At 38.3% G+C, this 23,367-nt stretch overlaps 2 protein-coding genes across 3 annotated transcripts in view; one reads left to right on the forward strand and one right to left on the reverse strand.

Annotated features, from left to right (window-relative positions):
* LOC132156092 (chromodomain-helicase-DNA-binding protein 2-like) overlaps positions 1-10,113 on the forward strand; it is a 28,693-nt gene extending 18,580 nt beyond the window's left edge. For both annotated transcript variants that reach the window (XM_059564926.1, XM_059564927.1), the window contains 18 exons: positions 1,367-1,516; positions 1,629-1,777; positions 1,893-2,082; positions 2,172-2,342; positions 3,490-3,659; positions 3,744-3,785; positions 4,483-4,622; positions 4,704-4,842; positions 5,532-5,682; positions 5,774-5,896; positions 5,992-6,108; positions 6,235-6,372; positions 6,684-6,800; positions 6,916-7,094; positions 7,183-7,282; positions 7,368-7,551; positions 7,895-8,144; positions 8,271-10,113. In XM_059564926.1, coding sequence (XP_059420909.1) covers positions 1,367-1,516; positions 1,629-1,777; positions 1,893-2,082; positions 2,172-2,342; positions 3,490-3,659; positions 3,744-3,785; positions 4,483-4,622; positions 4,704-4,842; positions 5,532-5,682; positions 5,774-5,896; positions 5,992-6,108; positions 6,235-6,372; positions 6,684-6,800; positions 6,916-7,094; positions 7,183-7,282; positions 7,368-7,551; positions 7,895-8,144; positions 8,271-8,568 — 2,808 coding nt within the window. In that variant the 3' untranslated portion in view covers positions 8,569-10,113. The remainder of the gene's footprint in view (positions 1-1,366; positions 1,517-1,628; positions 1,778-1,892; positions 2,083-2,171; positions 2,343-3,489; positions 3,660-3,743; positions 3,786-4,482; positions 4,623-4,703; positions 4,843-5,531; positions 5,683-5,773; positions 5,897-5,991; positions 6,109-6,234; positions 6,373-6,683; positions 6,801-6,915; positions 7,095-7,182; positions 7,283-7,367; positions 7,552-7,894; positions 8,145-8,270) is intronic.
* Positions 10,114-12,912: 2,799 nt separating this feature from the next.
* LOC132156094 (repulsive guidance molecule A-like) lies at positions 12,913-22,548 on the reverse strand. Its single transcript, XM_059564928.1, has 4 exons — positions 22,046-22,548; positions 19,407-19,522; positions 15,915-16,426; positions 12,913-14,139 (listed from the first exon to the last, which is right to left on the reverse strand). The coding sequence occupies exons 1-4, from the start codon at positions 22,057-22,059 to the stop codon at positions 13,438-13,440; spliced, it is 1,344 nt and encodes a 447-aa protein (XP_059420911.1). The 5' UTR covers positions 22,060-22,548; the 3' UTR covers positions 12,913-13,437.
* Positions 22,549-23,367: the final 819 nt, after the last annotated feature.

Raw genomic sequence — 23,367 nt, forward strand, 5'->3', positions numbered from 1 at the left:
TTGGTTTGCAGATATTTGCTATGGTTGTGGCTTTACTGGTGGTGGGAATGCTTGATCCATGGGAAATACAGGCCTTATGTAATTATTAGAAAAATGTAAATGTAATGCATAAAGGTTCAAAACAATTCTGTAGTATTGAAATAAAAAGTGCCCATATGTGTGTTTAAAAACTCTACATAAAATAATTAAATATACAGTATATATGATAAATGAATGTTTTTTAAGGTTGTGAAATGTCCGTCACAAAAAATAATGCAAAACCATGAAGCAAAATAATGGTTTCTTAACTTTCCCCACCAACATTTTTGAAAAAAGTTGCCAGCCACCGCTAGCTGATTTTCACTCACATTTGATGGACTCCAGTATATTGTGCTGTATGAATTTTTTAATATGCAATACACCAAAATAAAGATCAGAGCTTTACTTTAAACAAACAAATCTGTTTTATTCTAGCTTAAAGCATTTCTTTTATAAACACTTGAATATAGGTATAATTTTGAGCAAAAAGTCGAGAATATCCGTTTTATGAAGTTTTCATTTATATGCGGTCTACTGCTGATTATCGTTATTTTTCATATGCATCTTTTTACATAAGAGATTGCTTGTTTCTCCATCCTGTTCATGTGTGTTTTTGTTCGGGAGGTTTTGTACTCGTTCAGAAGATGTGTAATAGCCTCCCCGAGTTTATAAGAGTGAAAACATGAAAAGCCATAACCCGTTGCATTGATTTTTTTAAAAGTCAAGATAACTAGTCAATGGTGGGGAAAGAGTTAACAAGTATTGATTTACTCTGATCATTCCACCAGTCTGCTGTTGGTCAGACAAACAGATTTACACCATTGGATTGGTTATCATCTTGTTTTTATGAATATTACCTGGAATAGGATATATAGTCGAGCTGCCACAATTGCTTGATTATAAAAAAAAAAAAAAACCTCAAATGCAAAATACCGTAAGTGGCGTGTATAAAGCATTATTAGATCATTTTGTAAGGTTGCATGAAATTTTAAAACCATTTAAAAATCATTATAAAGCATAGTGCTATTATGAATTCACAAAGGCTGTGAAAACAATCATCAGGCCATTGGTGCCCTCTGGAGGAATTTGATATAATACATAATGTACACAAATTATTATAACAATTATTATTGCTTAATTGCTATTATAAATGTATTTTAGGTGATTTTAAAGTCTATTGTTCGCTTAGGTCTATTTTTATTACCACAAAAAAAAATCTGTTTAATTGATTAATAGTCAGAATAATCGACCAATTACTCTATTAGTGACAGCCTTAATATATAGATATAATCGTTCATCACTAGACTTGCAGTTGGCTCTTGATCTCACTGTCCACTGTCTTTCTCAGGACTTCTGTTTCCTGCTATCCACCCGAGCTGGAGGGCTTGGAATTAACCTGGCCTCTGCTGACACGGTGGTTATCTTTGACTCGGACTGGAACCCACAAAACGATCTTCAAGCCCAGGCTAGAGCCCACAGGATTGGCCAGAAAAAGCAAGTAAGTAGAGCACGAATCTTTGACCTAATGTGCAACCTCACATACTTCAACTGGAATCATAAGTAACAGTTCTTAGATGGCAATAAAATATATTTGGGGATTTCTGCCATAGGTGAATATCTATCGTATGGTCACAAAAGGCACGGTGGAGGAAGACATTATTGAAAGAGCCAAAAAGAAGATGGTTCTAGACCATCTTGTCATTCAGAGAATGGACACCACTGGGCGAACCGTACTAGATAACAACTCCGGAAATTCAAAGTGAGAACCTTGAATATTAAATAGAAAAAAATGTATTTCACTGATCTGAATGTTGTTTTAAAGTTACATTGAACATATAACACTTAATGTATACCTGTGTGTTGGCTATCTCCAGTTCAAACCCCTTCAGTAAAGAAGAATTGACAGCAATCTTGAAATTTGGAGCAGAGGATCTGTTTAAGGAACCTGAGGGGGAGGAATCAGAACCGCAGGAAATGGACATTGATGAAATCTTGCGGCTTGCGGAAACCAGAGAGAGTGATCAAGGATCTAGTGCTACAGATGAGCTTCTTTCACAGTTTAAGGTGCTCAAGAGTCTATTAAGTCTTTTAATGTTAGGTGGCACATTTTCTCCTGAGCCTCGGCCCACAGCTCTGTTTTTTTTTTCTGGTAGGTTGCTAACTTCACCATGGATGAAAGTACACCAGATCTTGAGGAGAGGCCTATACGCGATTGGGATGACATCATTCCAGAGGAGCAGCGGCGGAAGGTGGAGGAAGAGCAGAAGCAGAAGGAGATGGAAGACATCTACATGCTGCCCAGAAGCAGAAGCTCCAACAAGAAGGTAAAGAGGTGCTTCTAGGTTACCTGAGCTAGTTATTGCCTGTATTTTCATGTACTGTCCAGGGTTGTGCCAGCTCAAATTGGGTAAGTGATTATTTTATGGAACCCATGGTAGTGGAACATATGGCTGTTTCCAACAAAAACAGATGATATTTCGCCAAAAATATACTTTTCATAATTCTCATGACAATTTTGCACATATAAACAGTGCCAGTAGTCCTACTTACCAGTATCTTTGCTGTAATGTGCAAAATAATTATTTTCATTACTTATAATTCAGATATACACTACCTTTCAAAAGTTTGGAGTCAGTAAGATTTCTATTTATTATTATTATTATTATTATTGTTTTTATACTTTTATTCTGTAAAGACATTTATGATTCTACAAAATATTTACATTTCAAATAAATGCTGTTCTTTTTGAATTTTGTTTAGAAAAATCCTGAAAATCACTGTTGTCAGAAAAATATTAAGCAGCCCAACTGTTTAAAACATTTAGAATATATAATAAATGGGCTGTAAATTTACTTAGTGGGCATATTTGTTGTATTGAATTTAAATGAAAGAAGCATTGTGTACAATCCTATGTAAACCCTCTTTTTTGCATAAAGGTTTAAAAGGATTTTCAGCTTCGTAAACAGATATGATTATCAGCATGCATTTATACTATACATGTGTATATCAGTGGACATAATAGATGTGTGTACATATTGTGTACCCCGTGGCTTTTCAGCGCTTTTATCCTCTCCTGTGAGCTGGATCCATAATATCTTGCACAGGCTGTAATGACTCATTAGATTTTATAGCCTCGCGCTGTATTCCCATGTGATGGCAGCACATGTTGAAGTATACAGCATCGTAGCTTTTGGAAACGAGTCATTACGTTTCCCAGCACAGTGGACTGCCCGGCGATTAAGGCCTTGTGTCCGTTTGCAGCCACACGCTCTTGCTTTACACCAGAGATGATTTAAACCCGAACAGAAAAGAGACCTCCACAAAATATTCAGTGAAACCACTGTTTTAATATTCCTAAAAATGTTGCTAATCTATGCTTGGAGCGAGAATGGCTAAAAACAAGAAAAATACAGTTTGCGAAGATATGTCATGGCACATTTTGCAAAAGCTGTATTGTGATGTTTTTTTTAGCCGCAGGCCAATGACAGTGACAGTGACGTGGGATCCAAACTGAAGCACAGATCCTCGGGTTCAGACAGTGAATCCGATGACAGTGAGGATGACAAACGGCCCAAGCGGAGAGGCAGGCCGAGAGCTCGCAAAAACAATGTGGAGGGATTTACAGACGCAGAGATCCGCAGGTAATGTAGCTTAACGTCCACTCACTGATTTAAGAAAGACATTGCTGTAAACACTGCATTTACTTAATGGTCCATTTATTTTAGGTTCATAAAGGCATACAAGAAATTTGGAGCTCCGCTTGAGAGGTAAGAAATACTATGCTCAGAAAGAATATATTTTGTTGTAATTCCAAATTTTGTATTGTATATTTAGGAATCGTTCACACTGCAATAAAAATTATAGTAATTAAAAAATATATATATAGTAATGAATGAAATGACGGCATATGGTTTTAATGAAGGCTAGTAAATAATGCTAATTACAATTTTGGGGTGAACTTTGTCTTTAATTACTTTTTTTTCTGTTATGTAAGTTATTTTAGTATTATTTATATACTATTTTAATATTTATTAATATTTTGATTTATATTTTATATCTATATTTTTGGATATTTTGTTAATTTTTTTAATGTGCTTTTGTCATTTTTATGAATTTTTGTTTTGTTTTTTATTTAGCTTTCATTCATTTTTATTTCAGTTTAGTTTTTAACACTTCATCTTAAAATTAAAACAAAAAATATATATTTTGTAAAAATGTTTGTGTGCTTTTGTCAATTTTATGAATTTTGTTTTTTTATTATTATTTAGCTTTCATTTATTTTTATTTCAGTTTGTTTTTAGTACTTCAACATGAAATGTAAACAAAAATTTGAATTGTAGACCTGTTTAAGTTTGTAATCTAATATTTATATTTTAATTCAGCTTCATTTCAACTAACAGTTAAAAACAACAACATGTAGTTCAATTAAAAGTAGTACAGAGCTGGTTATGGTGTTTTCTACAGGTTGGAGGCGATTGCCCGCGACTCAGAGCTGGTGGATAAGTCCATTGCAGACCTGAAGCGTCTGGGGGAACTGGTGCACAACACCTGTGTGACTGCAGTGCAGGAGCACGAAGAGCACATGAAAGAAAACCCTGTGGAAGGTGCGTGAATGCTTAAGAGCAGTGCTGAGTAGAAATAGTGAAATTAATAGTCTTTTAATTTGTATTATTTCTTTGCTGCAGCTAAAGGCCCAGGGAAAAGACGAGGCATTAACATAAAGATCTCTGGAGTTCAGGTCAATGCTAAGTCTATTATCCAGCATGAAGAGGAGTTTGAGCCACTACATAAAGCTGTGCCATCAAATCCTGCTGAAAGGAGCAAGTGAGTCCTAATTAAAGATATAGTGTAGATTCTTTTTCATAATATAGTGCATAGTTAAGTTGCTACAGACACAAACTGCAGTGTGTCTTTAACTATTGCAAGCACTCTCAGGCTGGAGATTTGATCAAGCCACTTAAATTTGAGTTGATGGTTTTATTGGGGAACTCCGTCAGTTCAGTTTCAGTCCAAATTAATGTACATTTCTGGGTGGTGCACTATTCAAAATTGAATTGAGAATGCCTTTTGAATCCAAGTTTAATTTAGGCTATTGAATTGAGGTAGCAAATAGTATCTAGAATTCAAGGAAGTAGAATCAGGAAAAAAATGGGATATATAATCAATTATCAAATCTTTATCCAATTTATTGATTATGCTGCCAGTTTCTATAGAGTTAAATTTGTCTGCCAGAATGTTAAGTTGTGTGAACATAATCTGGATTTTTGATTGTATTGAATTTATATAATGAGAGAAAAAAATTCAAACTGTTGAAAAATTGACATAATTAGTCAAAATTAAATCACAATCTAATGAATTCAGTTTTTTCTTTGCAGTGATATTTGTATGGTGCATAGCCAATTCAATTCTAATTGCAATTCTAATTGCATTAATGCATTTTAAAGAATTTGAGTTTTATTTTCAAGGAATAAAATGAGACAGAATAAGTCAAGTTTTCTTTCTTTGATGGCCAGATTTCAGCTGACCTGTCGGGTGAAGATTCCACACTTTGACGTAGACTGGGATATTCTTGATGACACACAGCTGTTACTGGGTATCTATGAACACGGCTATGCCAACTGGGACCTGATCAAGACCGATCCTGATCTCAAACTTTCTGAGAAGGTACATTGAGTCAAATTCTAGCTTGAGCAGCATCAGCGATGTGTAATTTTGCCTTACTTGACCTCAAGTGTCCTGTTGTCTTTATTTGTAGATTCTCCTAGATGACCCTGATAAGAAACCTCAAGCTAAGCAGTTACAGATGCGAGCAGACTACTTGCTTAAGATGCTGAAGAAAGAGCAGGAAAGCCAAGATGCTGTCAAAGCAGGAGATGAGGTGAAGATCATGGGTTTTTCACCATAATCGTAAAAAAAACATGCAGCCCATATATTTTAAGACATTTTCATTCTTTTTATCTTTCCATCTCCTAGACCAAACCCAAAAAGAGGAAACCTCGGATGAAGAACAAGGCCCATAACAATGGTCTGGTCAATGAAATTGCCTCTCCTCGTCTCTCCGACAACCCATCAGAAGAGGGAGAAGTGAAGGTATGTTACTTTTATTTAATCTCTACACTATTCAATATAACAGATTGATTAATGAAGCGAGATAAAGACACAGAATCCACAGCACTCACCAGTTATGCTGCATTTTTACAATTCTCTCGTTTTCAGGACAATGCAGCTGAAAAATCTCCCACAAAGAAGAAACCGAAGAAGGATAACAAAGAGAACAAAGAAAAAACAGGAACTCCTAAAAAAGAGAAGGAGGGGGACAAAGACAAAAAGCGTTCCAAGTCCAAAAAAGAGAAGGTATTTTTTTATATGTTGCCATCAGTATTATGTTTCAGCATGAGAACATTTCCTTTAGAAACTTGGACTTAAGTATTATGTTTCACCGTCACCCTGTGGACAATGTTTGTTATGATCTTATTCTTATCAACAGGTTGACACAAACTCATGATTTAGACCTAAATTATACTGCTATTATTATTCAATTCTCTGTGTTACAAATATAAATGTATTACTTTTTTATGTCCAGGTTAGATCGGATTAAATCTGTACATAATAAAGTTATATCGTCTCAATGTGTCTCTCATCAACTCATCTTCTCTCTTTTCCAGGCCAAACCAGGGGGGAAGGGCAAGAAAACTCAAGGCCCTGTGCACATCACTGCAGGAAATGACCCTGTGCCTATTGGAGAGGAAGATGATGAGCTGGACCAGGAAACGTTCAGCATTGTGAGTGTTAAAATTCTCCTTCCTTCATCTCAGTCTTTCCTTTTCAAGGCATGATGTAACTGTAATGTATGAAGAAATATGTTGATGTTTTTAACGTCCTATAATGTGTGTGCAGTGTAAGGAGCGGATGAGGCCGGTGAAGAAGGCTCTGAAGCAGTTGGATAAGCCAGACGAGGGGCTGTCGGTGCAGGAGCAGCTGCAGCACACTCGCACCTGCCTGCTGAAGATTGGAGACCGCATCACAGAGTGCCTTAAATCGTATAGTGACCCTGAGCACGTCAAGACCTGGCGCAGGTATCTCAACTACACATTATACATCTGATTTCAAAAAGTTCCCATTATATTCGGACATTTATTTTCAATCCCGCTTTTAATTTGTCAGAAACCTCTGGATTTTTGTGTCTAAATTTACCGAGTTTGGTGCCCGGAAACTGCACAAGCTGTATAAGATGGCTCAAAAAAAGCGCTCCCAAGAAGAAGAGGTAAGCTCGTCTTAAATCCACAGTACTCAATGATATAGTTCCCCTCATGTGCCATTAACTCACTTGCTCCTTATATAACTTACAGAAGGAGCAAAAGAAAAAGGATGATCCCGCCAAGAAAAAAACCTTCAGCTCTAGCCGGGATTCTGTAGGAACCCAGCCCGGAACCAAACCTCATCCTTCGGTCAACCATCTACCTGGACCTCCCCCTCACGCCCACCACAGAGAGCAGTATAACCAGCCCAATAAAAGGCACTTTCCTAATGACGGTGAGAGCTGAAACAATCCGGATGTTTGACGTCAGGTTGTCACGCATCCAAACGCATAGATCGGGAAACAAACGATCAGATCAGAAAAGCAAACAATAAACAGCTAATTTGCACTATCAATGTACTGTAGTATGACTAAACGAATAGTGCTCATAAATGGCTTTTAAGAAAGTATTCTCTCTTGAAATGGAGGAGGCTTGGACCCAGAAATCATATTCAAGACTTATTGTAGTTTAATTAGCTGATTTAATTATGATTTTGAACAACCGTAAATTGTCATTTATGATTCCAGTTGTCATTTTTAAGGATCAAAGTCTTATTTGTTACCTTGTGCATCTTTTAGCCGATAGAGGAGATTGGCAAAGGGACCGTAAATACAGCTACCCGGGGAACAGCAGTCAGCCATGGCAAGGGGATCGCCATCACCCGTATGACACTCAAAGGTACAAGGACCATCACTATGGTGACCGTCGTCCTCATGGTGACTACCGCAGCTCAGGAGGTTACCGGAACAGCAGCTCCCCTCGCAAACGACCCTATGACCAGTATGGCAATGATAGAGATCATCGGGGCCATCGAGACTATTATGACAGGTGAGCAAGAGGGGCTTTTTATTACATGTGTTAATGTTGACAACATGGAAAACGCCCGTCCTCATGCCCAAAACTGGGTTGTTGTGTGTAGAGCTGTAGAACAAATATTTAGCTTTATGTTTTCAGACATCCAGACCCTAAGAGAAGGCGTTCGGATGAATACCGCTCCCCGAACTATCACCCAGGTGGAGGAGGGCATCCACAGGACTTCCGAAGGATGCCAGACCACAGGGGACCCCCTGGAAACCATGGCCCCATGGGGCCCGATCACTACCGCCCCTTCCACCCCGACAAACCCCCACCCCTAATTGACCCCCGCTCCCCTCAGTCTCAGAAATCCCCCCTAGAGCCCATCTCGCCTGCTTTGGAAAAAACTGCAGAGAAACCCGTGACGGACTTTAATTGGAACAACAGGAAGACGTGAGGTGAATACTTGGTTAGTGCAGAGACGGTCTGTACTGCCAAAGGATATGGCAGAAGGCCACCTTAGGCAATAAATGGAGCCACCACCAAACTCCTCTTTATCGCCACTGTGTGCTCTCTTCTAGGTTTTACAACCAGGTTAAGTCTGCCGTTTTGGACCGAGGAAACCGAACGAAGCGTGGTTAGTCCTATGGACTATGACTGAACTTGGTGAAGTGTTGAAGTATGCCAAAGTTAAAAAAGGGCCCCAAGTATTTGGTCTTTGTTGAGAGTCATTAGCAGAAAGGGACTATCCCCAAAGCAAACCTATTTTTGATGTTCATGCCTTTTTGTTTTGTTGTTTTGTTTTTTGCAAAAAAGTTTTTTTTTCATGAAAGTAGCCTTCGTGTGAGGAGAAAAAAAGGAATTGTTTTAATCTCGCCTTCAGATGTTGATTCATTGTTGTGTTGAGCTGTTCCAGACTATCAGTTTTGCTTTCTGAAATATCCTGACCCCTGTTATCGTGCATCATCTTGAGGAAAGAAAATCAAGTAATTACTTGTACATTTTGTCTTTTGATGTTGTTATCATGTAGGAGTCACAAATATGTGATGAGCTAAAACCGCAACAATTACTGAAATGGTTTTTCTTTATTTTTCAAATCCGCTAAATGTGTCTTCGCTATATTGCAGATGCACCACTTGTTAATATTGTAATGCTCAGATGCCCTGTTTGAGGACAGTAGCCTTAATTAAAAAAGAAAGGGGGAAAAAAGGCTCAACAGCATTCCGGGTCCATGTAGACCTTGTCAGAACACTAGATAATCATAGCACGTAAGCTATCTTTCTCTTTAATTTCTTATATCTGTAACACTTGGTGCCACTTAATTCCACTTTATGGTCAGCGCTTGTACTGTTGCATCTTTTTATTGCACTAAAAGGACAGTACTTGCTTGATTTTGAGTATGTAGTAACGGTAGACATAACCCGAATTTGATTTTCATGTTTAGTTGAGTTCTTTTCTCAGTATGAGTGTGCTGAAACGCTGATACCGTTGACCTTAAAGTGGAAATGTGAGTACTGTATGAATGGGCAGGTGTCTCAGTCTATTTTTTTGTGAATCAGATTTTGTGCCAAAACATTGACAGACTGGCATGCTGGTAAATACCGTTCATTGAATGTTTGATGTGTTTTTCCATCTGTGCCTTATTCTTGTGTAGATTCAAACACCGGATTGGTATAAGGATGTTAAGTGATTGGAAATGATGCAGTATTATGCTGTAGTGTACTATTTCTGAACAATTGCCAAGATGGAATTTTAACTAGGATGTAGAGCCAGCTCTGGTGAGGAGGGAACAATGTAGTGTACTCATTTCCAAAACGTAATGGTGGCAGGACTGTGAGACTGTGGACACCTCTGCGCCTGCTCACACTCCACAGACATGTTAAGCTTTGAAACAAGCCAATTTAAAGTAATTTATATTTGTGAAAAGTAACTGTTAAGATTAATTGTGCTGTACATATGTTTATAGACCTATATGTATTAAACTTTCCTACATCATGGATAATCTGTTTTTGTTCTTCGCTGATCATTAAAACTAATAGCAGTCTTCATAACTAGTTTTATACACAACCTAGTTTCAACAAGTTGACCAACTAAAATTTTTCATTTATTTAATGTGATATATTTAGGACAAATCCCTGAATGTTAAAATAAAAAATATATATATAAGTTCGCGCGCTTTACTTCATGACGTGCACTAGGAGTCTGAGAGTAACGCGAATTGCTAAGGTTAGACATTCTTCTGTCCACTTATTTTATATTATTATAATTTTTTTAGCATGCTTCAACATTAATTTCAGTTCTTAAAGAGCATAAGGGAATAAATATATAGTTAGTAAGCTGGTAACGTTCTTCAGAATGATAAAGCCTACATGAGACACGTGTTTTAGAATCTTATGACAAACTGGTTAAGACGTCATAACCTTTTAAATCTTTTCGATCACTCTTTTTATTTATAGTTGTTTATTTTAAGTGGGGAAAGCACCTTTGACTATAAATAATATTTGAGGTTTATAGAGCAAAAGTTGCAATAGGGCTCAAACACGGTGATGCACACTCTTCTCTTTAGATAGGATCATGGTTGTAGTCTTAAATGGCTCAGCAAATTGAGTTTACTTATTGTACCATTAGGTGTCAGTCTTGGCTCAATGTACTTACACGAAGTCTAATGCTATGGCAAAGACACTTCCATTGTCAAACATGAATTCAAACAAAAAGGAACAGCTGAATACAAAACCCCAAACATCAAAAATATATCAACATGACACTTTATTTTTCTTCAATAAATAATTTACAGTATTTACAGGTGGTGTGTGGCACCGCTTTAGTCCTACATACAAAAACAGTCTAAGCTGTCTGGTAACTCCCATTCAATGTCAATACATTTGAAAATGTTATCATTCACTTTTATTTTTCAGCATAAACTCTTTCACCATCAAGTTAAATCCAAGTAAGAGCTAGGTTAAAGAGAATAAAAACATAAAGTGCTTTTGTAATAAACAACACATGAACACCGCAAGTCACACGTTTCCTACTTACTATTTAGTTAAAAGACGTGATGTCGCTGTTTTACTCTTGTGCCAAATTAGATCGTAAGTCCCTAAAATTGTTTTTGTTGTGCTTGTGTACACAATATCCCTTTAAATTTAAAGGTAAATTTCACCACACCGTTTGATGTACCAAAGAATCAGCACAAAATATGAATTGCCAAATCACACAAACTTATATACATGTCACATTACACACATAAATCCAAAAAGCACTGACAACACAAGCACACTTAAACACAAAAGTCATTACAATCATTTTTTTATGCTTTCAAAGTCTCTTTAAAGCCACAAACTGCACCAACAAGCTTTCTTAGCAGTATTAAGGCTCTCAAAACTTTACAGTGTAAGAATAATTTACCATGAAGTCTTTCAAAGGATTCTTTATGTATAATTCATATCTAAACCATATTTTCATAGTACTTTTTACTAAAAGAAAACAAGCACTGATAAGAGACAACTGTGACACATTCTTAGAAGAAATTGGACATGTTGAAGATGAAGTTATGTGGGCTTCATCTTCCATTAAGACCTTTCCAACAGTCTCTAGACATGGCCTATAAAACTATTAAGCTACCTAGGGTGCAGTTTCACTCTTTAAAATAGTGGTGTTATGTATCGTGTGACTTTAGCTCACCAATACTACTACTGCGATTTACAATACTGAGTGCCAGTAAACCTGAGCCTGCTAATGGCTGAAGAGCAAATGCCCCCATTTCAAATGTCACAAGAAATGCATGGCAGATGTTCTCAATAGCTCCTGCACTGATCCATCCACCTCACTGTAGTTAGCAGCACCTTCCAATATTATACACAATCAGGACATCTGGTTTGAGCCCAATACTTAGCAAAGTAAACCACCAAAAGTCCCATGAGAAAGTGAGAGAGAGAAAATTCAGCTGTTTGGGAAATTGTTGGCACCATGGCTTGTTCTTTGGCAAAACGCCTCGGCCATAAATTCACAGATCTACAGTCATGAGTTAAACGGGGCCTACAGCACAGCCACGTCGACACCCTTTTGAAATGGAGAGCAAGGCGTTGCTCTTTTAAGAAGCAGTAAGGATGATTGATGGACCTTCCTTGTGGGTCCCATCTCAAACTGCAAACATTTTATGGAGGAACTTGGCTCTCTCCTGGATATATACGTTGCTGGTTATGCTACCCCTACTGCAAACTGGCATGATTATTGTTTTCCAAAAACATGTTTATCTGAAGCAAGTTTGCTATTTTCAAAGACAACTCTGCCTAGGGCTATACCATTGTATGACTATTATTTTGTTTATTCAATGGCTTTTACTTTGTGAACAAAGTCAATGTTATTCTCTATGTGCCTAACAATTGTTCAGGCTAACTTTGAACATCCAATTTGAAGATAGAGAAAATTCAATAAATATTTTCCAAAATTATAACACCTAAGCAGTATGGGTGTAGTTTAAAGTTTGACACAATGTCTGACACCCCATTTTTATATAAAATGTTGAAAAGAGCTCTTGGCAGACAGTAAAACTTCTTACTGACCCATGAACCACCACACCAGAGCTACATTATGACTCTGGGTGCAATCTACAGATATTATGAAACACTTCTCTCACACACACACACACACACACAAGCATTCATATAATCACCCACAAAATCTTTCTCTTGCACACACACATAGACAAATTATACAAAAGGCCTGATGTTATGGCCTCTGTAGACAGCATGACTTACTAGTCTGACATGGCCTTGGCCAGGGGGTTTTCTCTAGAAGCTTCTTCAAAGAGAACCCCTGCCGGCCCTCCAACTTTGGAGACGTGAATAAAAGCTCCTGTCAGTCCTCCAGCCTGGCTCCGGGAGACATACTTCACCTCTCACTTGGCATCAAGTGAACTGAAGAACATCTCCAAGCTCTTCTTTCTGCAAAGGATCATCCCCCTCTCACTCCTGTCAGTGACACATCACCCTGGTGGGAAAAAGGGTGGTTTAATCTGACTCGAGTCTCAGGACCTCTCAGCACTGTTCTCTGTCATGAACCAGTTATGAGATCAGCAGGATGACCACAGAGATGGGTGGGTCTCCAGGAACGCTTCTGCTCTGGCCTGATGAATGAACATACGTGATGATGACGAGAGATGAGTCCATGGCGTGACACAAGACACACAAGTGTGAAAGCCCTGGGCAGAATCTCAGGCTCTAGCTGAGAATCCCAACCTCTGATAGATGGAACACAACATGGTGAGAGCAGCATTTCACATGCATACAGCACCTTCCAACCATCTAACAAGGATGTCCATTGGGGACTACAGACAAATGAAATGCATGTCAGTCCATAACTGTACGACAACAAGGCTGATGAGGATTAGGAAACTAAAACCCCATTTCTCTGAGGCAGAATTGAATATTGTATCCCTTTCAAAGAGGTGATACTTGTCTTTGTTGGAGTGGAGCATTTTAACATCCTCAAAGGCATAGTAGGCCGCAAGGGTGAAGTTGATGTCCCCAGAAGATAGCAAGTCAAAAACACAGGATTGGAAATACAAATCCTCAACTGGTAGACGTTCTTTGCACTTGGCCATGGCTGACTGGTGTGTGAAACCATGTGTAGGAGTGCCCGGCCCGCCCCTGCCTAAGCCTTGGCTCTCAGCTGCATGTGCTCTGAAGGTCCTGAAGTCTATTCGCTGGTTGGCAGGGCAACCATGCAGGCAGAGGTAAAGGTCCTGGTTATCTTGGTCCTCCACCGAATTCACAACTTCCTCTGGCATCCGCACTGCAAAAGTGAGGTAGCGGCCAACCTGCCGAACTACAATAGTGGTGCCGATATAACGTGCTTGGATCTCCACATGTTGTCCAGGCACCTTCTCTACTATACGTAAGGTGTTGGCCCCATGGCGGTCACCTCCGTTCTTTGAACCATCAGCAAATGCAGCTGGAAGCTCGTTAGTCTCCGCATGGTACATCTTCTGGTCTACACATTCTTGATAGTTCCTGAAGATGATTGTTAGCTGTGGTAAAAGTGAGAGTTAGAACAAGTGAGAGTTATTTGCAAGATTATTTAAATTGTACTGTATTAATTATGGTTTTTGACAAAACAGAAATAAAAACATTAACTGAAACTATAAAATCATTAATTGAATTGTAGTAGTTAACAACAGAATTTATAAATCACATTCTAGAGATAAAAAAGTAGATGGCTAGAAAACCTTTCAAGTACACAAAGTTTTGATTTTGAAAATGACATATTTGTTTAATCAAAACCAGGCAAGAAACAGCAGCCACAGGTATGAAGTGTTTTATGCACCACTGCACATGGCAAAAGATAGTGACTTGAGTATTCCATTCTGCATAACTGAGCATTGTCTTTATAAAACGAGAGGACTGTGCCATGCAGACCCTCCAATCCCAGAAGCTTTCGTAATGTCACATTTCAGCAGCAGCTCAAGATACAGGGGGCCAATATAAACGCACTCTCTGGAGAAACACAGGTCCAGTCTATGTTACAGCAGGCCTCAGTATGCAGACACAAAGACAATCCTTTCATGCTGCTCAGGGCCTGCCTGTGAACCCCAGATTCAGCTCCAGGGAGTGGACTCACGGCAGCTAGAGAGCACAGCCTGCACAGGGGCTAATTAGAGAAGGCTGCTCCTAACTCTGAGTCCTCCAGCAAGTAGCCATTAGGAGGCCAATGGACTGCTGACACATATTTGACCTCGGGATGTCCAGGCTGTTCTGATCTTGGAAATGATGCCTATGAGTGTGTCTCTATGTCTGAGTTTAGTGGAGACTATAATCACTAAGGGTGCAGTTATCTACCTCCGGTTAGCACCACTTTAGTTTTTCGCAGGACAGCAAGAGCTTGTTTAAAGCAAAGGGTCTATCAATAAACAAGAGATGTCTTGTTTGCACAGGTGCCATCTGCCTGTAGACTTGTTTTTCACTTTTGTCCCAGCTGAATGTTACAAAATCCATTCATTTATAAAAAAAAAAAAAACAGCTTAACAAAAATACCATGATCCCTTTCCCTTCTACAAGAAAGAGCTGTGGGTCCATCTACTTAATGGGGAATCATTAGAGGTTTTTGATGGCGGAAAATTGCTCTGTTTCTTAATGTGACTCAGTACAACGTTCCTGTGCTTTTCTGCCACAAGGAAAGACTCTGAAAAACATTGAACCCTGGTCACACAATTACAGCAGTCAAAAGGACATCGGGCATAGTGAAATTAGCATTCAGCAATCGGACACATAAACTTGTAGTCCTGTGTTTTTACCTTAGGCTCCACAGCTGGCCAATTCTAAAGCAGCTCTCTGGTTTTTCCAATGGGCCGTAAAGCAAAACAATGATCATTTATGAGGTTTGAGGGCCAACTAATGCAGAGAAAATGTTGTCTGTTTCCTGTATGGACCGAGCACTTAGTTAAATCACACAAACAATGGTAAGGACTGCCACATATATATAGTAACATTAGTCCTGAATGGCCTGCTAACATTCTAAGTTATTAGCCTGCCTCTCTTTTTCTGTTGGCACTTCTTTTTAAAAAAAGAAATTTACTTTATGTCTTATGTCGTGGAACACATCCAAATGCTAACTAGAGTCTGCACTTACAAAGTCTGCTTTCTCTTCCCACTAGTAAAACCACACTTTCACCATTAATTAGTTCCATGCTGAAACAGTTCCTTAAAATTGTGGCTATGGTTGAAAATAAGCTGCTAAAATAAGACCACAGACTGATGCTGAAATTCCTTTTGCTTGTTTTTTATGTGAGACACAGAATATCCTTACCTTGCTAGTAGCTGTAGCAGAAGATCCAGGTACAACAGGAGTGTTCGTAACCTGCACAGACAGGTACTTATTGTGAATCAGTGGCCAGGCACCCTCAACTTTACAGGTCTGAAAGTCATCGTTGAATGTGCGGAGATGTGGGTCCCCAAAAAAGCCACAGTGAGTGTAATTTGGAGGCGCAGCATTACGTGGTAAACTCCGCTCATAATGGCACACCTCTGGTTTGTCCGAGGGAGCGTTGATGTCCGGCGGTGGCTGGACCGGGGGCGGGGGTGTGCGGGCACGAGGCTGGGTAGTGGGCCCTTCTTTAGAGCAATTGTGTTGGCTCATAAGATCCTCTATGCCATGTTGGGCTGAATGGTAGGCCAGGTCACCCCGGCACGTACGGGCAGTGCGACGGACACAGCTGTTATACGCTCGCAGAGCAGTGCAGAACTCCTCTTCTGGGCCAGAGCTGGAGGTGGAGGCCCAGAACTCTGAGTTACACTTCAGGATCTTACACTGCAGAGTTGCTGTAAAGTGAAAAGAGAGCATAAACACACTGGTCATGGTCAAACCAAGTTTACAGAAAGCTAAAATTAAATAAGTATCAGCCTGAGTAGCTGACAACACTGATTAAGCTTTAAATTTGAAAACTAAAATTCTAATATCTAAAAACTAACCGTTCTAATGACTTGTCCTTTACATTTTTTTTAATCAAGAATAGCCCATTTTAATTTCTTCTAGTTAATTTTACAAAGCTTTTTATTCACATTTCATATAGTAATTGTTATTATGGTTATGTCAGTACTGAACTTTAAATGAAGTTCAGTTTATTGTTATCTTCATGAAAGCCAGTTGCTCAAGGCTCTCAAAACAACACATGAATTCTCTCAAAATCTGGACAAAGTGAAGCTTTAATACCATCAGTAATAAAAAACAACAACATTCTAACTAAGTTCCAAGTTTCAGTTTTTTGCCAATTTCCATCAAGTCTAAGTGATATAAATGTAGTATAAAGCAAGGCTACTGTTGTCTGGTTGCCTTTTCAAAAATAAATAAAAACAAACAAAAAAAAAAACATAGAAGGCCAATCAACATTTGTTGATTTAATGTGAAATTTAGAATGTTAATGGAATACTCTGATTATGTTGGTCACAGGGGAGAAAAGCTCAACACTTAAGAGCTACTGTAATACAGAAATTAAGGAATAAGCATCTAAATAGGCATCATTACAAAGTAATGAACTCTCGACGGGCTTATCTAACTTCATTACCTCACCATGAATGACATCACTTTATATAAGTAAATGGGCTGTATGCTTTATCAAATAATGCTTGACTGATTCCAAGATCCAATTAGGATATCTAGCAATTTCACACTTTTTAAGGTGCAACAAAAATGAAAAGCATTAAGACAAATGGAAAGGAAGCCTTCAAACTGACATTCACACCAACAAAAGTCTATTATTTAGAAGTGTTAATCATCTCACATCAAAATCACACTCATTCACACCTCGATTTGTACTTTTGCATTGCTAAGCAGATCGTGGAGGTGCTTTTGAGTGAAGCACCAGGGATGTCAGTGACCAAGGGCAAATGCACATCTGAAAAAACAAAACAAAAAAAAACACTAAGGGTAACAGTAGGGGGTAGCGAGGTGTGTGTGTGTGTGTGGGGGGGGGGGGGGGGGGGGGGGGGGGTTCTGAATGAAAACAATGAAATTTGACATTGAGAAGAAACCAGCAGTCATAAATTAGCCTTATGTAAAGGAATTAGGTAGAGTTTAATCGGCTGTGCAGTACAGGACGGAAAGGGGGCAAAGCAACAGGATCTCTGGAGAGAAACTGGCTCCAGGACCAATGGGTGGAACACAGAGTAGGTCTCACCATTCCACAGGTCAAACTGGATATGGATAGCCACCTGTCCAGAGCAAGAGGCCATAATCAAAGGCAAAAGCAAATTCAAACACATTCCCCTTTCTCGGATTACAAGAGCTGAAATGAAATCCGGAGGCTTTTCAGTCATGTGGGTTTTTTTTACCATTTGCGTTTCATAAAATGCAAGGACATGCCAAAACTACACAACTTTGTTTTCAAATGATCAAGCAACAATCTTTGTTGTCCCAGTTACACACACATCTTCCACCTAGCAGCTACAAAGGGCATTCATCATCCATCTGATAAGAGACAATAGGTTAATTTAAGATGTCAACGACTAGTGCTTGCATGATTACCTTTTGTTTGGCGTTAAATAACTTGAAAGAAGATGGGACACCGGGTGTAAAATCAAACTGCTCACTATTTACAACTAATCAGAGTCTTGACAGAATAAAACAGCCCTTATAAATTCCATTATAGTGAGAAACACATGAATTAATTATCACATTTGGAAAACACTGTTGACCCATAATCATTTGGGATTGCCTACACAGTAAAATAGCTGTATTTACAATTCACTGTGAAATCAATGCATGCTAGGTCATTTAGCATTTAATATCATATCTATATTCATGTTGGTTAAAGAAAAAAATGTATTCCGATTGAGTGGTTATGATCTCTGGTAAATTTTAGAAGTGGTGAATCAAACATGCAGACATATAAACACTTGGCACTGAAAAATATCAATAATGGTCACGATCACATTTTAATTTTAGATTAAAAAAAAAAACTCAGAACACAAAAAAAACAAGTAACTTCAAGTGACAGCCACTGCCAAACTAATCCATGCCACAGTTTATGGTGGAAACATAAGTATAAATTTAATACAGTGGACATCAAAATATTACAGTTAATCTATTTTTTTTTATCTATGCAGGTATCTATACAGGAAACTTCTGACATTTCCATTTAAGGACATACGGTCATCAAACTTTTTAAAGGCTTTACTCTGCTTGTGAAATGGTTTTTGGAAATTTTGTCCTCACAAGTCCAGCGAAAACAGAGATGTGGAGGCTTCGCTTCCCCTCCCCGAAACACAGCAGCGAATCTCCGCCAGAGCTGTGGGAAACACTGCGGTAGTGTTCGAACCGAACCCTCGGATCACCACGCTCTTCTCGCACGGTTTAAACAATGGCTCTAAAAAACCTAAGTATCACTCTAGATCTGCACACATTCGCTCAACTTTCTCAATGCGAAAATGTTTAGATTTACATTTAACCCCTTCAACTTAAATGTGTTATGTGTAGCCTAGCGTAAACTTGAAAGTTATAAACAACATTATTCAAGCGTGCATAATAAAGGAATGCGCGCTGACAGTGTTTTGGAAGATAAGTAACTTTTGCCAGCCATAATTGGGTCATGACTAATCAAAATATATCTAACTGCGTTTAGTTTGCTGCTAAGTAACAAAGCATGCGTTTGTCTGCATTATTTCAACATTAATTTCTTTAAATGTTTGCTGTTTTTTTTAACGATTAGGTCATCATTGCTTCGACGATTAAACTCCAAAAAACATATACGTGTCCTTATTTTCAGTCCTAAAACTCGAATTAGATTAAAAGGGTTTTTCTTACCTGCTGGAAACAGACAGAGAAAGAGTACAACGAACTGGCAGACTTGTAGCGCCGATGGTCCTGCTCCTTTCCCCATAACCATCCATCCAGCACGGGACAGCGCTCCTCTCCTCTCCCTATTTACACCAGCAATGTGAGGAAAGGCGAATTAGAATAATGCTGCGATTTTCCGTTCGATTGAAAGTTGCTGAAGAACCGCAACATATCGAAATCATGCAGCCCGCCCTTCCGTCGAATAAATATCGCTGCTTTTTGTCAGGTATTCTCTGTGTTCACACATTCCCAACCCTCACTAGAAACGTGCCATCGATTTTCCAGTTCGCTAGTATCAAGAGGGTGCAGCCTACACTAAAGTGCACCAATAAGAAGTCACTGTTTCGCCACCAACCCCTGACTAGTTTCAAATTACGCCTGGGCTTTGAAAACTGGGCTTCACCCGTTTGCCATGTCTGCGAGCTCAGGAAAGTGAACCCATGCTTGTTACTTTTATCAAATAGCTGTGTTATAGTTAGTTTCCTGAGCGGTTATAGGCCTATGCATTTTCAGTTTTGCGAGAATCAAAATGAGAGTGAAAATGTATTTCTGAAGTTCTAAAATTACCTTGGTAATTAAATACCATTTACTTGAGTCTTATACACAAATTCACCAATTAGCCCATTTAATCCCATCTGTGCACAATAAGAGCTGATGTACTGCACACACTACAAATGAAAGTACAGATGGTCTTGCTTTTATTTTTGCATGGCTGGTGTAAATAGTAACATGTCCAGAGCTGTATAACTTGGCTACCATATTTAGTATACATAATAATTAAAGCCTCTTTTATTAATGTATCCAAGAAGATTGCTCTGTCTGTCTCATATAAATCATAATCACAATACATGACGGTGGTCACAATAGCCCCAATTTGAAGAAATAGTTAACTGATTCATATTATATAGCCTCGGCTAACAGTACATTTGCAAATACATCAATATATCAACAATAAATTGTTATTTTAATTATAATCCAGAATAAAACATACTTTCAATTAAAAAAAAAAAAAAAAAAAAAAAAAAATTATATATATATATATATATATATATATACACACACACACACACACACACACACACACACATGAATTTACAGTCTATTTCATTAGACTGCCCAGGTATTATACATGCTTACCTATAGCTAGGTTAATGGGTTAAAGCAGGTCCAATAAGGGCCAACATCTTGCAGAGTTTAGCTTCTCCCAACATAAATAGCCAGAAGATTAGTAGCCCTGAAGATCTTGATTTCTGTGGTCCAGGTGTGTTGTGTTTGATGGAGCTAAACTCTGCAAGACAGTAGCCCCCCCAGGAGCAGGACTGGACACTCCTGTGTTACATACTCATTTAAATGCAAAAGAAACAATTCGTTTCTGGTTAAAATTGCATTTGGAATTGATGCTTTATTTGTGCAGTAGATTGATTTTAGGAAGAATTCCAAATGGAAAGATGTTTCTTTTCAAACCTATTCTTCAAAAATGAAAGAGAAGCCCATACCACCCACAACTAAACTGCAACTGCATAATGTTTGATCACCTGTTACATAGTGTTCTGTCTCTGTCAACATAAATGCACCCTTTTTTTAAAACGTTTAAAAACAACTGCCAATATGTGATGTGACCCCAGTTTAGAGATCTAACAAACTCACATCGCTGCATTTGCTTCATTAAGTCCCCCAACAGATGACCGTAACAAGATGCACTACTATAAAATGTGAAATATTTATAAAATACATAATCATACTAGGACTACTTTTTTATTTGTGTGAACATATGAGATGAAGAATGAATGATGCTTGCCCATCTATAAAGTATAAAAGCTATTAATTAAAGTAATTGATCTGATTATAAAAGTCTTTATTTTTTATTTTTTAGATTTTGACAGGTCAAGGTAACTGAACGGTCCTAAGGAAGAGGAGGGAATGTGTATTTGTTAGGGCAGGCTATATGGTTTTGTTTTTAGTGGTCAGCTGTTGCAGTCCAACAGATGGCGCTTGCACAGTGGTGGAGAATGAATGATATCTCCAGACTCAAGATGCGTCCTAGTGTATAAGGGTTTGAAAGAACCACTATATGATTTACAGTTCAACTGTGATGTCTCCATTTTCTTTTGAAATTAGAGATAATTTATTTGAGGTACTTAATACCAAAACATGACATTATGATATATCTTTAGAAAGAAAATATAGCCTAGATGGTGCTGTGAACCCAACACAGATGTTCTCTACCATTTGTGAGTTTAATTGATCGTCTCTATATGATTTCTAGTGCAACAGAGGCTAAATTATTCAAATTTAGACAGCAAAATAACACTCATTAGTGACAGCAGCATAACATCTAAAAATCCCATTCTCATTTCCTTCTATCCTAATAAGGCTAATGCAAAAATAGAATAATGTAATTATTCCTAATATTAAACACAATCCTTACATTTAGATTAGCACTGTAGCCAAAGAACTCGACTACTTGCGATGCAGACTTTTGAGTCAAAACTATGCAATATATGATCTCTATATCGTTTATATGGAGGTCTTCACTGTTAAAGTAACCGCTGCAGAAAGTTTCAAAAAAATCAAAGCTATTCGTTAAGAAATCACTCAGAACCCACCTTTTTGAATGCATGGAGCTCTTCAACACTTTTGGGTTGAGTTTCTTTGCGGCTTGCTGGTCGAATCCGGAATGAAGCGCGTGCAGGCGTGCTTTGTATCAGTAATCCGAAATTTCTAATTAAGTCTATATATCGTTGTAAAACTAAAGGTTAAGCGCTGCTGTTGCCCCTGCATGATGTCCCTTGGTTATCATGTAGGCGTATTATTTTAAAGGCGAAATGGGTTTTTATCTAAACGCTGCTATCTACTCGCGGTGACTGATGTTATTTTCATCGGTGTCTTGATCTGGAAATGAAGGTATGATCCGCCAACCAGTTTATCGAGAAACAGACGATAAAAAAGAAAAGCTCGGAAACGTTTTCGAATAAACAGTGTTCTTCATTTTGCAGTGGTATTCCCAAGATTCCTCTGTGGCTCTCAGGACTTGACTAGGAAGAGCCCTCGGGGCAGCAGTGTTGTTGATAGCGCTGGCTCGTTTCCTCGCCTCAGTGTTGTGAAATGACGAGTTTGAAAGTGTGAGGCACAATGATCAGCGCTGCTGTCTCCAACTCTCCACACTGTCATAGTCAATACAGGCTTCTGTCTGTTTAACCATGCTGTAAGATTAACGTCAAGATTATAATGTTACTGGATTAGAAAGAACACATTTTAAGCATTTTCTGCCCGTAATTTAATAATCGTGTGTGTGTGCACTCTCAAAAAGGATGTGTTAATTAATAACACATTTTTTGTGTTATGGCTATTTTAACACATTTTGTGTAATTTTAAGTTGATCATGTGTAAAAAAAAAAAAAAGCGAAAGAGAGAGAGAAACAACACAGTGTGTCCAACACAATATGTGTTAACTATCATCCAATCACATTGCTGCAACGTCACTCCGCACCTCAAGAAGGACGTTCGCGCCTCTTTTTCCATCGATGGTGGATGACTTGGATGCACACATCAGGTATGTTATTTTTTTATTAGAAATTGTAAAATATACATTTTTAAAGTATTTTATTATAATTTTTTTAGACGGTCAAATGTGCATTTAGTTAGCGACCTCTACTCTCTGCGGGTATTTTCCGTTGACGCGAGAGGCAGTGTTGAACAAGGCAGCAACCGCGTCTGATGTTAACGTTTGTAACGTTAAGTTACTTCAAAAATGATTTTTAATTCTCCTCATACACTTCGGTAAGTTTGTCCCTCATTCTCTGGAGAGAACTTGTTTTTAACGAGTTTTGTTTTTCTTTGTTTGTTTTGTTGCAAATGACATGATGTCTGATAAAACGCTGCAGCTCCTTAACAGGTTCCCTTTCGAGAGTACTCTCGTACTGCGTAA

Source organism: Carassius carassius, chromosome 13, assembly GCF_963082965.1.
Source record: "Carassius carassius chromosome 13, fCarCar2.1, whole genome shotgun sequence".
In the NCBI taxonomy this organism is placed as follows: domain Eukaryota; kingdom Metazoa; phylum Chordata; class Actinopteri; order Cypriniformes; family Cyprinidae; genus Carassius; species Carassius carassius.

Excerpts from the sequence above, each read along its gene's own strand:
- LOC132156094 (XM_059564928.1), bottom strand. Across the intron at positions 16,427-19,406 it reads TCTCTGTCTGTTTCCAGCAG|CAACTCTGCAGTGTAAGATC; the intron begins GTAAGAAAAACC and ends TTCACTTTACAG. Across the intron at positions 14,140-15,914 it reads CTGCTACAGCTACTAGCAAG|CTAACAATCATCTTCAGGAA; the intron begins GTAAGGATATTC and ends CTTTTACCACAG.